This window comes from Antedon bifida, chromosome 11 (genome assembly GCF_963402885.1).
Source record: "Antedon bifida chromosome 11, ecAntBifi1.1, whole genome shotgun sequence".
Lineage (NCBI taxonomy): Eukaryota > Metazoa > Echinodermata > Crinoidea > Comatulida > Antedonidae > Antedon > Antedon bifida.
The window spans coordinates 9851869-9868076 of NC_136236.1; the positions used below are offsets into that span (position 1 = coordinate 9851869).

The window sequence follows — 16208 nt, forward strand, 5'->3', positions numbered from 1 at the left end:
TCCATTAAAAGATTGATGGCTCAGAGCCGAGTTGAACATGAAGTCTTTCAATGAATGGAAATATTTCCCTAATATTCAATGAACAAACACACTACTGTTCTATCAACCTTTATCCAATCAATTTGCTGCTTCCATCTTGAACAGAATTTTCAAATTTCTTAACTGCTACCACACAGCCTTAAATTTCCGGTAAGTAAAAGTTTTTTAAACTCACTTTTACATGTGTTGTGTACATGATAAAAACCAGTAGAACATTGACATGTATAGTCAAGATCAGTATTAGAATCAGATTCAATTGTCAGGCATTGTCCATTAACACATGGATTACTGTAACAGGGATCAACTGAAATAAACCAGAAATAATTTTTATTATGAAGAAGACCTCAATATAAAAAGAAATGACATTTTCCTTTTTACATAACAAATTTACAAAAACATGCTGAAAATATCTTAATCATTTTCGCTAGTTTGAACATTCAATTCATGATACACAGCAAACGAACATCTTCTTTAATATTCCAGGCACTAAGGGGAAAAGAGGGTACACAATGTCACTAATAAATAACAAATATGGCAATAACTCTGTGAATTAGAGAACAAATTATTAGAACTTCACAGTTAAAATATGTACTTTATCCAGTACATACCCATGCATGTATTATATGCAGCATAGTAACCTCGATCACATGTACATGTATGATAGATGCTGGACTTTGTCTTAATCCTCTTACAAGTACCACCATCACCACAAGGAGCTCCATTACATGGATCATCTGCAGTGCAAAAGTTATATCATAGCTATAATAATCATGAAGAGAGGTAAGATAAAGATATATAAGATATAAGTTGCTTTCTGTGACTTTTTGTGATAAATAATCATGCTTTTACATCGTTGTTTTATCTCAATACAGTTTTGGGTCACCCCAAATAACACACAAAATTAAGTGCATCAGTTATCTCCAGATTTAGGTATTCAAAATGTTAAGCTTTTTATGGAGGAATGGAAATAAGATTTTAAAGATTTGAACATAGCCAAACAAAATTAGTAACACTTTTTTAAAACCGTAATCACGGCGAGATGGAGGAGGCTAAACGCACACTCTGTATGTTTAGTATGCTATTCAAGAAAAAAGACTTTCAAATAAACAGAGTATAAACAAAAAAGTAACAGTTGATAAAGAATGTTAGCAGGCTTTATAGCCTTTTTCTGGAAAATTGTGTATTTTTTAAAACTCACTTTTACATGTGTTGTGCACATGATAAAAACCAGTAGAACATTGACATGTATATTCAAGACCAGTATTAGAATCAGATTCAATTGTCAGGCATTGTCCATTAGCACATGGATTACTGTAACAGGGATCAACTGAAATTAAACAACAAAGAGAAATATGAATATCTAAATGATCAATAAACCACTAAATAAAAAGCAGTGATTTGTGGATGATCTTAAGCCAAGACAGAGTTCTACTATTAGTCAAACATAGTAAATACAGTATATGGCTGTGGTGGCTGGCTGTGGTTTTTCCAATCAAATTCAGTTTATCTTGGTCTTGATGTCATCTTCCCATAAAATCTTCCAAATTTATATTTTGTAGACCTATACAAATCTAATCTGGAATATGATTTACTATTCAATTGCCACTCCCTCATCAGGTTAGCTTTATTTATTTTTTTTTTTGTGGTCAGTACTGTTGAACATAAAATTGTATAACATTGTTCCTTGCCAGGGAACACTTAAAGTAAATACAAAATAATAGAAATAACACCCCTGCACATCTATGTATGCTCTATTCTCGGATGTTTTAAGCACTGGTTTCAACGATTCATTGCTAAGCATACTGTACAACACTTTAAATTGATATAATAAGAAGTAAATATATTAACTGTGGGATTTAGAATAAACATTAAGTAGAAAATGTACTTTATCTGGTACATACCCATGCATGTATTATATGCAGCATAGAAACCTCGATAGCATGTACATGTATGATTGATGCTGGACTTTGTCTCAATCCTCTTACAAGTACCACCATCACCACAAGGAGCGACATGACATGGATCATCTGCAGTGTAAAATTTAGTTTATAGTTAATAAAGGTATTGCAAATTAACAAAAAATGTATACCGTAAAACCTCAAAAAGAAGCTCAAGGGCTTTTTTAGGACTCCTTAATATGGACTTATTTTCGAGATACCAACTGAAGAGGAGGGCTAATTCTTTTCAAATTGAATGTTGTACATTTTTAGAATGCTATTTACAATAATATAATTTTGGAGACATTGTTTCCTGCCAAGCAGACACCAAGTACCATTTGTAAACAATAAATTGTAGAAATATGAGGCTTGATTGCTGAGGTAGGATAGTAAAGTGATCTATCTCTTTTACATACCAATGAAGCAGTTAGTTTCTTCTTTGAGCACTTGCCCTGGCTGACAAGAACAGTAGTGCTCATTTTTATGTTGGTTACAAACTGCTGTCGCTTCACATGGAAATGAAAGACATCTGCCTTTCATTGAATAATCTTAAAACAAGAATTAAATTAAAATGTGATACAGGTCCAGTTAAAAATCACCCTCACCGGGGCATACAGTAGCTCATAACCTTAATGAAACTTACACAGTATGTCCAGAATATATTGTAAAGATCATTTCTTGATGTTGCAATCAATGGCTGTAAATAGTTCGGAATTTTTTTCTTGATACAATTGATTTTAAAAATTTGCCAGATTTACTTTTATCAAAGTGCGCTTTTATCAAAATTACTTTTCCTATGCGAAATAAATAACCACATATTAATACTGCTAGTTATTTATTAAATATATTTAATCAAGTTGAAAGTGTACTATTAAAATGCTATTTTTCATGATAATGAATCAAAAAATCTGTAAAAAAATTTGAAACAACTCAGGATTCAATGGCCTAGGCCTTTATGCATTATGGTATACAATGTTCACATTTTCACTCTTAATGTGGTCAATTCATATATGGTAGTGTGAAACATCTCTTTCCTTACAATTTTTTGTTAAAAACTTTACTATTGAAAAATAAGATACTAAATTATATTTTTTTAAATCTCAAAGTTTCTTACCTTTCTTAATTTTCTTTTTAATATATGTATTTGCTCCTAAAGTACCATCTAAAAAGAACTGAAAGAATTATCAAGCTATTACTCAAAGATCCATAGATTATAAATTAAATACTATTATTATTATACTATTAGATAAATTACATCAGAGTAGTAGTAGTAATGCAAATACCTCACCAAAAGCTCCCGACACAAAGTCACTATGAAGTTGTTTTAATAAATTGTCATCCTGTTAGTGTTAGTGATATAAACACCAGACTAGTGATTTGGAGGTCAAGTTTGGGTCCTACCCAGTAATTAAGTAAATTCTCAAAATATGTACTTAGTATAAAGTACAACAAATGTCAGAGTAGGGCAAACATCTGACCAAATATTATTACTATTATTATTTGAAAACTATCTTATGAATATATTCATAATCATACCTTCAATTCATACAGCCCTGATTGAACGTCACTCCTCAATGCTATGCCATTATCAAAGAAGACATCCTACAATGTTAATATAAAAGTATGTTTTACACATATCTTGTAAAATATGAATGTTCATTTAAACAAACATACCAAGTCTAGTTTTGAATCAAAAGCATTGGCATATATCTGCAACGACTAATTGCTTCCTGTTTTTTGCTCCAATGAAATTACGAACAGAGTTTATAATTCAGTGTCAAATAGAGATCAGAAAAATCACACATTCATATGGACTAACTGAATGCAAATCAAACAATGCTCAGCAGAAATAGGATTTGAAACGAAAACCACTCTTGTAGTTGAATAAATATGTAAATTACTACCGGTAATATCTATATTTTAAAATATTTTATTGCAATTTTTTTCTGAATATAAATTGGAGCAGTTTCTTTTTCAAATTTAGAAGAGGGCACTATCAGAGCAACAAGAACCATAACTTTAATATACCTCCTTTTCTCCAAGATCGTTGTCAATAGTAAAACTCAGAGGGCAGTTGTAATTAAAAAGAGATGATGAATTGATTTTTAACTCCAAACGACCAAAACCAATCGTTAATTGTGAATCATCAAGGTACATTATGCTGTCTGTTGAAATAGATAAAATATAAAATAATTGTTAAATGGCATTTAAAGTGAAAATGAATAATGTAATAAAAAAAATGTTAAAAAGAAAAGATTAAAGTGCTCAAGTAAAGCTTGAGATTTTCAGTTGATATACAGATTGCAGCATACCATTCATGCAGGATTTCATGGTTCTCACTTATGAATAGGTATTATCACTCATCCAGGTAAGGTGTACAATTAATCTAATCCACAGGGCTTACTGATGTTTCACAGACTATCCAGGACCTATTACTGTCACGGGTCACAAATCAATAGCCGAAAAAAAACTTCATTCAGCCTCATTTTTAGATGGCAGAAAAGCATTCTTGATTGTATACATATACATTTTTTGACCTTATTCAAGGTCACACACTACATTTTATGTAAAACGAAATACTATATGAACCTATTGCGATAACTTTTTCAATCTTTAAACGGTTAAAAATGTGAAAAATAAGTTGATTCTAATAATCGGCCTGCTATAAATCATATAGATATTTTCATATTGTTATGAGGAATCTGCAAAGGATCCTGCCGGCCTTCCTCGTAACATTTGATGCTCTCAGTATCACATTCAGTTACACTATACTGAAGTTGAATTTTAAAAATTCAGCAAACATTTTTAGTCATTATATTTTTATAATTTATAGTTTCAATTCAAAATAATTCAATTCAAAATAACATTTATTTACTTATATTTACTTTATTTAAATAAATAATAAGAAACTAGAAATAGTTTCAGTTGACTAACAATAGAACAGGAACGCAAAAAACAAATGGGTGAATTTGAAAAAGAAATACATTAAAACAAATTATGTTTTAAAATTACAAATTATATTTATATTATAAGTTTTTGGACAATGGTTCTCGAGAAAATGTAATTTCAGTTTACTTGTTACTTTAAGACTGCTCGCCGGCTTTTGAAAATTCTGTCATATCTTTTAACACTAGCAGGTCTGAAAATAATACTAAAAAGTGGTCCAGAATTGGGATCATCATCCGGATTGCCTCCAAAATTTAATGTAGTGGTCCTTGACCACATATCTATCTGTATTTTCATTTTGGTAAAGACCTTGAAATCTCTTTTTGAGTAATCCTGCTAACAAACAGACAAACAAACACACACGATCGATACATATACCTCCTTTGCGGAGGTAAATAACATAGAAAATTAACAATAAATCTGGGGAGAAAAAGAAGAAGGCATGATCCCAGAAAGTCGGGTCTGCCTCGGTTCAGCTGATATAGAAGAGAAATTAGATAATTGTTTTAAAAACTTACTGGTTATGCACGTCTCTATCTGCCATGTAAGCCAATCAAATCCTTTAAACAAATCACATCACAAATATGAATATATTATTATAGTTTAGATTCAACCTGTTAGTGGCAGTTTCATCGCTATTGGTTGTGAACTGAATAACATTTTTAAAAATAAAAAAAAATTCAGGCTGTATATTCAATATTGTCAAGCAGTATATTCAATCTGACTATACATAGATACATTGATGTTTTCGTTTCAATTTTTTTTTATCTTCCTCCATAAGAACATGCCACATGTTATAACTTTAAATGATAAAACTGTAGGGAAAAGGGACAGGCATTGGTAAAACTGTATTCACAATTTTAATTTACACATTGATAATTGAAGTATTGAAACAGCCCTTTAAAGATATGTAATTAATTTCTGTAATTGGAGAGAGTAATATTTTACTTACTATACTGGTAATTTTTTTTTGGTGTATCAGTTGGTTGATTCAAAAGTGGTAACGGAAAAGCAACAACACTGTATTTTGCCGCTTTGGATGCAGGAATGCAAGGAAAAAATGAAAAAACCTTCAAAAAATGAGACAGAACGTTAGATTCTCCAATCTTTGGAAATCAATTTGTGTGGCTGAAGAGCCCTCGATGTGTATGTCAGGATTAAACATCAAACCAAATAAAATATAGTACATTGTAGATTTAAATACTTCAAAATAATTAATTTTTTTATCAAAATGTAGATAAATATAAAATACCCTATCACCGCCTGTTGAGTATGTTGGAATGATGTCATTCAATTTCAATGTTCCATTGAAATCCAATAGAAAGCAATGCAGAGTGTCGGCCTTGCTGTCTATTACTTCAAGATATAGGCCATTAATACGATTATGACCTGTAAAATCAAACAAAAATCTGTGATCAATAAATTGATTTAGCACACATTTAGATATTTTATAGTATTAATATTTACGAAATAAAGAATGAAAAAACATAGTATTGCTCAAATAAATGTTTAAACAACACATTAAATATAAAATATACATTTTGATTTTTAAAATATTCATTACACAGTTGTACCATACATACAAAAGTAATACAGTAGTTGAATATTTTAATCATTGCAATTTGAGGACAGTACAATGAATTTCTCCACAACTTGGCTGGATCCTTCCTATCTTTAAGATCTTATCTATTTGTCAGTCTAGCTGCTTTTCCTGTTCATCTAAGTGTCTAAAAAAAATTCCACTCGCAGGGCATTTTTTGCTCACTACCTTTAGTATGTGATGTCATTCATCAAGGTTGAGAAAGTCAAAATCTCTTTTCAAAACTCACCATTTTTATTCTTTTCTTTTATCTAAGTGCTATAATACCTTTTGGTAAAAGAGCAACTCATAAATATTCAGATAAACCAATTGTGGAATTTGAATGATGTACTTTTTAGAGGTTTGTATCAATGTTTGTTTTTTTATTTTTTATTTTATACGCATCCAACAGCTTGTAAAGTTTAAACTATTCTTATACTAGTCTCATTTGAGGCTTAGGAAGTGGAGTTGAGTAAGTTACAAAACCCTGACACTAGGTCAAGATTGAAGCTTGGACCCATGGATTGAATGCAAGCATGGATATGCTTCTGCTGCATAGAGCCTAATATTTCAAAATTGAATGCATTTCTGCTCAATTTTTGCTCCAAAATAACCGTTTAAATCAGTGTAGTGGGTGCCTTTTAAACGGTTACCACAAAATTGTCCTGTTTTTGCTCCCAAGAAATTGGAGTTAATTCACACCGTTTTTAACCGGTTATTTTTATGCAGCAGAAAAAGGACCAATGTTAACCACCAAGCTACAGCCTTTTAGTGCATTACAGGAAACATACTGTATCACCACCAAAAATCAATTAATATTGTACCATTGCCTCATCTATGCTGCATAGGAAATGTTAAAATAAGTGAAATCAATAATTTAACTCTCAAATTTCATTAAAAAAATATACATGAGTATTACATGTATTATTATTAGATAAAGGATTCTTTTATGAGCTCCAAAGATTATAAAAAAAAAGATACAGTAATTAGCTTTCTGGTGGAAAGTATTTAAACCACATTTTCTCTCTCATAATAATATAAGCAACTGATTCTTTAGATTGAAGTCGGTTAACCATATATTATTATTTTACTTAGAAGATCACATGAGGATATTGTTTGTTGCTGAGATAGAATGGCATCAGAATGTAAGCATATCACATCAATATTACTAATACTATAATATTGTGGAACCGTATGTTAAAACAAGGTGCGAGTGATTTAAACTGTAGAGTAATCGTAATAAATAACAAATTCAACTAGGCCTCTGCTTATGCCCGAGTACAGGACGTATTTCCATGCTCCGAAATAATTCACTCCCTAATTAAGACAAAATTCAGACACAGCTGGGACTACACTCGGTCATATAAATGCTTATATATGCTTAACTGACGGTAAAGTTAAATTCAGATATTAGAGTGTTTAATATTAATTTTTTTATTTTTCAAGTAGTTACTAATTCATTTTCAGGAACGTTTTAAGGCATATAAAAGCATCAAATAGAATAATAATAGGCATTGATTACATCTGACAAATTTAATGCATTTAATTTTTCTAATCTTATTTTCAATTGAGTAGTATATCTATTATCTTTGAATAAAATGTCTATAGTCATGAGTATGTTAATTCTCATAATAATAATCTGACCTGCAGTTTTGCATTATTAAAAATGCTGTTTGAAGTAAGCGGTAATTGTTTATTGAATTTAATATTAGAGGAGAATAATGATTTCCATCAGTTGTTCATTAGCATATTTCAGGAATATAACATCTGTATACACCTACATTAAAGTAGGTTAAAGATGTATTGTCCTCCAAAAACATAAAGAATAATAAAATCAGACTTTGAATAGGCTATTTTCAGTTTTAATAAATTCACTTTCGTAGAAAATAATACAAACAAAATAATGATTTCACTTTATAGAAAGAAAAATTTACGGATAATATAATATAACCACAAACTCATTGTTTTTTCAAGTAATTTTTGTTTTAATCCATTTTTTGGTCAAAGTGAATAAAAAAAAATCATCATTTTATTTTTTATGTATGAGTTTAGTAGCATACACTTGTTTTCAAACACAGTGACCTTTCTTCAGCCCTATGAACAACACAAAAGCACAGGGGCGGATCCAAGAGGGTTGACAGACTATAATATAATATATGCTAGTGCTTATTCATTTGGATGGATAAGCCTGTGATAACTTGATAAATTGAAAACTGGACATACTTTGTTCTGAAATGGTGACATCAATCTTAATTTTCAAAGGATCTTTCAGAGAAGATTGTGAAAAGTATCCCTTAACATCATTTTTGCCAAGTCTCATTGGAATGTCTTCTTCTTGTGCAAAGAATTTGTCTGGTAGTTCATCTGAACATCCTATAATAAACGATTTGAAGAATTATAATTAAAGTAAAATTAAACTTGTTATAGTTATTAGCCTTTACAGAGATTAGTCAGCGTTAGAGGTCTTAAAATGTGGTTGTTTCAGGAGGTAGGTCGTTTTAAAAATGATTATTATATTCATAAATGTTCCACTAACTATAAGCATACAAATTTGTGGTAATACAACATTGACATTGCTGTAAAGCAGATAAAGCATTCAAAACAGTGTGCATACAAGCGTAGAGTAATAAAAAATAAAGCAGAATAAAACATTGTATTTGAGCTACTTTATTACCTCCACGTGAGGTTATGTGGTCGATCACACATGTTTGTGTGTGTTTTTGCTTCTTTCTTTCTTTTCTATATTTGTTAGTTAGCAGGATTACTCAAAGATTTTAAAGAATGGTTTCATAGCTGTATGGGAACATGTCATTAAATTTTCATATGCCTACAAGGCAGAGGTTTGCACTTTCTAAGTGCCCTTCTAGTTTACCTTTTTTTAGCTTTATTCTTTAGGACTACTTTATTTTGTTACCGTTAAATGCTTTACTTATTTGTAATAGCTTTAAATTGCTTTTAAAATGTTTAGCTTTATTTTTCTTTAATTCTTCTTTGTTATAGATAATATGTACTTGGCTTTTTTGGTTTAAATCTTTGCTATAGCTAGTTTTTTATTTTATTTTTGTTAAGCTTCATTTGCTTGGGGCCAATCTTTTACCTAGTGTTCTATAAGAAACTTTCTAAATACCTTTCTATCTACCTTTAGGCAATAGAAAAAGATTAGTGTAAAATAAAATTCTCAAAACTCACAATTGTATGCACTTTGGAATTTAACCGGTTAGCCATGGACAGCATCTAATTTTTTTTTACCATAACCAAACATATATATAACTAGATATTTAGGGGCAATATATCGCCAAAATGCATTGTTTCCTCTATTAAAAGTATATATAATTACTTTCTACCCATCACAGTGCATCTGAGACAGCTAGTGTGAGTATAGTGTTTTATGCTGAGCATGGCTATCTCAGAATTAAGCAAATGTATGTAAAAATGCATTGGTTATTTTCAATTGAAAAGACCTATAATATGCATCTATATATAAATTATGGTTAATTCTGACATAGGCGAGCACAATGCAAAAACTTCGGTACAAATCTCCGCCTTGGATACCTACCTTATCTATCTCAGATGTACCGCGAAACATAGATTTGATAACATTAATGTGCAGTTCGACGCTATTTTTCTATATTTCTATCTTAGCAAGATATTATAAAGAGTTTTTTAACAACATTTATGATTTCAACATTAGATTTTCTACTCAATTTCAATTCTTGGCGGTCAAGTAATTTCCGGGTTTATGATAAGTTCACCTTGCAGCAACATGGTTTCAACTATTTTCTCTCTTTTATACACAAGGGAGCAGTTAAAATAATAGATTTGACCCTAAAGGTGACTGGAAACAGGCACTTTCCATCAATCAATACAGTGTCCCTTTGGAAGACGGAAGAAAAAAACAGATACTATAGTAGGACTGGAGCTTAAGTTGGCCATTAGTCATAGCCATTTTAGTTATTTGTTTATTTTAGGAACGGACCGCGCGTGTGAAAGGTACAGTAGTTAAAAAATAAAAATTATACTGCAAATTAATAAAGATCAAATTAAATATACGCCATAAAGAATCGGAATATATTGTGGGGAATAGTATTATAAAATTACGTAATTTGATTACGAGATTTGATGATAAGACATTAATCGAGTGAAATCCCGATAGCTGAGTTTTATTAAGTAAGCTGGCAGGAATAACTGTAGGCTATCTGTGTCCTGTTAGGACCGAGATGTCTGCCCATGTTGCAAGCCGTAATGTCTTCTTTCTTGGGCCGAAACGGCCCACTCTGTCACGGCAGTTAGTTTCAAAAGATGTTTAAATTAAATAATGTATTAATACTTATTAGGATGATATTTATTTGAATAAACGCCTCTCCAATAAAACATCACTTTAAATAATAATCATTTCATTTGATTATAAATGTTACCATATTATTAAAACTAAAAAATCTAACATATATCCCTCGAATAAGCCCCTCCCTCAAATGAACTCCGCCTCCCCACCTCCGCCCTATAAGGGCCCTACCAAATAATAAAGACTATACTTTAAAATGTTATTAATCATCTAAGACACTGTGAAACAGAATAGTTTAGTTTTACGAATGTCAAGCATTTTCAATAATGGTAACCGACAGAAAACGTAAAAGAAGAACATTATCATTCCGAGAACCATCGTCTACACTTCCTAGAGGGGGAGCGAGCGAAGCGAGCTCACCCTCTAGTATTTTAAATAGCTTTAAAAGTAAAAATGCAGGTACTTACGCTGAGATGTTAAAGTATTAAGTGACATCTGTTTAACATGGCATTCTCTAAGTTCACCATTGCGATTCTAAAAGTAACAAAATATAACTTCTAAAGTCATACAAAATTTTTTGTAAGAGGCTAAATTTAAATCACAAAAAAATGCCTAATTTCAGAATTTATTAATCATTTATTTTGTGGTAGTAGTAACAATACATTAATTATATTACCTGTACTGCAAAAAAAGTATATAAAAGTAATATAAATTCTATACATTTTCTGGCATGGCATTGCAAAAGTATGCCTACCATACCAGATATTATAACACATGTAAACACCTATTTCTGGAATTTTGGTCAAATCCTGATTTGGTAAAAGATAGACTAAAAATGACAAAATGTATTGTATGATAGATAAAATACACACCTTAATAACTTACATACTTCACATACAAAAAAGAATTGTGCAATGAAATGATAACCAATATTCTGGTACAACATTTGCATATGAATTATTTTCTTTTAAAAAAAAAGAATTTAAAGCAAATATTACAACATTTTTTAAAGATGTGTTTATGATTTTCCATTGTTATGTTTCTGTTAACACCATCAAAAAACACCCGATTAACTAAAACTACTGATAATGCATTTTAGCAAATTGACATCATTCAAATTTGTCTGTCAATATCCACAAAGACGTTTTATAACCTATAATCAAGATGGGTGTTTAATGGCGTTTTCCATAGTGGACAAACTATTTGTGGGTTATATTTATAAATTCTTGGTTTTTATAATGATCATTTTAAAATCTTTGAGTAAACATACGTTTATTCCACTTTTTGTGTGCCGACAAAATGTTATGTCTGCGGTAACAAGGTTTTTCTACCCCTTCAGTTTTGCTGTTAACTATTTAGACAATTCAAGTAAATTCCAGCTTATTGTTAGTGTAAGATAATCATTACACCTTATACGTTTTCTCCTTTTTAATGTACCTACAACAGTTTGGTGGCAATTCTAGGTGTCGATGTAAGAAGTAAAGTTAACTATTTCAAATAATTTAACACTTAATATTACTCTATGGTAATCATTAACATAACCTTATACGTTCCCATTTAGCATGCTTTCACAATTTGTCAGCAACTGAAGGCATCACCAGTGAATGTATCAATTTACTATCTTGTTTTAATTTGAATAATGTCCGGTGTATTATTAAGTAATAATCTATATTAGCTTTACTTTCTACTTTTAGTTAATTTTTACATCAGTGTCTTTGTATCATCACATTCAAGAGCAGATATAGCGTCAACCACCTGCAGTTGATTGAATAACACAAAGACAATGATACAGTAAACAGGTTTCCGTTTTTTTGTTGACTTTAAGATACTGGTATATTTTACTATTACCTATTAAAATTTGATAATTCACTTTGTATAATATTTTGGTGGTGGTGTTAGCATTAGTAGTGTTGGGTGTTGGTAGCTGTACTGGGGGTTGCTGTGGTGATGATGTCGTGGGTGTTGTTGTTGGTGTCATTGTTGGTATTGTTTTTGTTGTTGTTGGTGCTGCTGGTGCCGGTAGTGGTGTTGCGTTGCTGTTATTTGTCATGTAGTGTTGTTTGTGGTGTTGGTGGAAATTTTCTTTTTTTTATGCAATTGAGTAAATTTCTGTTCAACAAATAAAATCAAATTCTTGATGCCAATAGAAAGTATCAGTTCCTGGTGAATACTGTAATATGTCAGCACAGTATGCAGAAGAGGAACGAGGAACTACACACCTTCATTGTTTACAAGTAAACACACTGCATACCAACCTATTGAAAAAATTCATAAAATCCTTGATACTTTAGCTTTCCATTTATTGATCACAAAGGCAATTATGAAATTACGTTATTGTACTAGTAGATCCTTCACACAAACCAAATATACATTCTGGTTTTGATCTAAACTAAGTACCTTTTATAGTAATGCAATGATTGAAATGTCCCTACTTCAGTTTTTAACTCCCAAGGACATCAGTTCTACATTGTACTATGTGTATTATATTCCCACTAAACATATAAAAAAATACTAAAACGCGTATCTGTTAATCTGAGCATGCTTCATCTGACGATGATTGCACGTATACCATGTGTACACAATATTCCAAATATTTTTGTAATGTCAAATTAATGTGTAATTGACCTGAGATACAACTGTAGCAGTTGAATCTTGTTCAACTTACCAATTTTTAGGAGTTGCATCAGCAACATTTAAGCACATTATATCGGTATGGAAACCAAGCTTAAGAACCATTTTATACAACATATGATAAACAACGATGATAAACAACCAGGATACGTTTTTCATACAGAAAACAAAGAAATTAGAAAAGTCTTCGATAAAATTATTTTCAAAATTTAATCAGATGTTATGAACTAAATTTCTTTTGTCTTCAATAGAGAAAATTGTACTCAATCTATTAAATTTTCCTAGTGTAAACGGGCATTTAACCACTCCAATTGTGTTACACTTCCTGCTGTGTGAACAAACGTTTTGTATTGATCACACTTATAGAGAATTTTTAATAATAATTGTGTTATAGACAGCTGAGAGTACAAAGAATACATTATTCTTATTTGTATAGGTGTCAAATCCACAAATCAGCCACATAATCTGTAATTTAATTTCAATATTACACCAGTGGAAGTCATGTTTATGGAACCTGATTTTTAAATTTTGTATATAATTTCTCTTCAATGTGTTTTTTTAATTTTCTCTCAACTTTACTGCTTTCACATAAAAAATCCCCAATCTCAATTCAACTTTTGAACTCTGGATTCATGTTAAAAACACATTAAGTTTACAACCGAACATCACCAGAGATGCTGTCAGTTGTTGGGACTGTAGAACTACAGCTAAAAAAAATGACTTTATAGACAAGGTTGATTCAAATGCCCAGTTTGAAGTGTGTTAGTGGCCGAGCGGTTAAGACAGTGGAACCGTAATTACGTAGCCAAAACATCGGCAGGGGTTCGAGGCTCACTCACTCCATGGTTCTGGTGGTAGAACGAGTCTTCTCGGATAAGGACTATAAACCGTAGGTCCAGTGTACACATCTAGCTCGTGTGCACTTTAAAGAACCTAGTACATCTTTCGAGACGAATAGGCGGTTACCCCAGTGTATTAGTACATCACAGCCACTGATCATAACTGGGCCCTCTGGGAGACCAGTCTTTGACTGAAGAGGTTACCCAGAATAAATATATATTTCAATCAATTATAATCTGGTGTAATGTTTTAACTTGTCCCTAGAATAGAATAACCACCAGAAAAACCTCAACACATTGATTAAGCTTGTTCAACCATTTATGCTAAAACTATCACAGAAATCAATGAGTTTCAAATTAGTGCTTTTGAAACCTGTGAGAATACAAAGCTACCAAGTAAAACAAACATTGCTCTTTGTGATGATGAACTTCAATCTATCCTGTTATTAGGTGATCATTTAGAATAAAATGATCACCTATTGTTATTGTATGAAATCTTTATTGGTTTTCCGCAACGAAGTTGCAGGAAAACCTCTTGTGATTGTACGAAATCATCATCATCATCAACTTTTTATTAGTTATCCGCACTATGGCGGATAACTCCTTGTAACTGTCCTGTTTCATCATCTTATTTTTTTTCTGTATTATTAGTTATCCGCACTATGGCGGATAACTCCTTGTAACTGTCCTGTTTCATCATCTTTTTTTTTTTTTTTTTGGTTATCCGCAACTTAGTTGCAGGATAACCCATGTGATTGTAAATATCTTTTTCATCTTCTTTGTTATTCTTCTTTCTTTCCCGGATTTTTGTGACCAGCATATCTCTATTGCTTGTGAACATAACTTTGTATAACTTGGTAAAAAGATTGACATTGAAGTGTAGATGTGCAGCCAAGCTTTTGGACGATGTCAGATCCGCGTTGTGTAAGTTGCGCGCGATTTTATGAAATTCTATAACTGATCATAACTTTAGAACCAACAAATATTGTTTCATGAAACTTAATAAAATTATAATTCATATCATGGGTCAACTTTCTATGGATTAAAAATGGCATGTTTTACAAGAAGTTACGCGCGCACGCGCATTTAAAGTTTTAAAATGCGCAAAATTAATTTCTAATCAACTTTCTACGCTGATCATAACATTTTAAGCATGTCAAAAATTCCCGCGCGCGCGAAAAAAAATACGCGTAAGGTGCGCACGGAGTACGAAAATCATGTTTTTTTCTCTTGAATTGTGATTTTCTAGCCTTTCCTAGTCATTTTTAAAAAGATTAAAATCATTTCAAATTAAAATAACGTCATACGAACACGTTGATTTAGACCATTTGCGCGCGTTTTAGATGCGAAAGTTACAACATATTGTCAAAATTATGCCTATTTTTAATCTATTATAGCTCCTCAGGATCATCCACGACCCCCAATTTTTTAATTTTAATATGTAAGCAGATATGTTGTAGATATGAATTCATGCAGAATCTTTACCACTCGGATGTTATGACGTCATCGTATGGCCACACGAATGTAAAATATAGGATTTTTTACTCTTTCGTTATTGCTTATCACATTCAACAAAGCGCATCTCGCTTATACGTATTCCATTTCCCCCGAAATTATAATATTGTCAACGTCAATCAACTATCTTTAGCATGAATTAAACAATTTTAATTTTTATGACGTCATCATGTCTAAAAACGTAAATAACTTGGGTTACTTGTTTTCATCTTTACAGTAAATTGGTTATCCGCACTTGGCGGATAACCCCTTGTTATTGTCAGGATCTTTTTTTTTTTTTTTTTTTTTTTTTGGTTATCCGCAACCGTAAGGTTTTGCGGATAACCCTTGTTATTGTAAATATCTTTTTGGTTATCCGCACTTGGCGGATAACCCCTTGTTATTGTCAGGATCTTTTTTTTTTTTCTTTTTTTTTTTTTTCTATGTTCTTCTTTCTTTCC

The 16208-nt window shown here is 31.3% G+C and overlaps 1 protein-coding gene across 1 annotated transcript in view; it reads right to left on the reverse strand.

The window, feature by feature from the left end:
* Nucleotides 1-16208, reverse strand: part of LOC144855620 (uncharacterized) — a 41390-nt gene that overhangs the window by 5832 nt on the left and 19350 nt on the right. The window contains exons 3-15 of the mRNA XM_078713524.1: nucleotides 11251-11317; nucleotides 8725-8874; nucleotides 6175-6311; nucleotides 5875-5992; nucleotides 5441-5482; nucleotides 4005-4141; nucleotides 3513-3578; nucleotides 3091-3148; nucleotides 2393-2524; nucleotides 1941-2066; nucleotides 1238-1366; nucleotides 648-773; nucleotides 215-343 (exon numbers count right to left, since the gene is read on the reverse strand). Coding sequence (XP_078569650.1) covers nucleotides 215-343; nucleotides 648-773; nucleotides 1238-1366; nucleotides 1941-2066; nucleotides 2393-2524; nucleotides 3091-3148; nucleotides 3513-3578; nucleotides 4005-4141; nucleotides 5441-5482; nucleotides 5875-5992; nucleotides 6175-6311; nucleotides 8725-8874; nucleotides 11251-11317 — 1417 coding nt within the window. The remainder of the gene's footprint in view (nucleotides 1-214; nucleotides 344-647; nucleotides 774-1237; nucleotides 1367-1940; nucleotides 2067-2392; nucleotides 2525-3090; nucleotides 3149-3512; nucleotides 3579-4004; nucleotides 4142-5440; nucleotides 5483-5874; nucleotides 5993-6174; nucleotides 6312-8724; nucleotides 8875-11250; nucleotides 11318-16208) is intronic.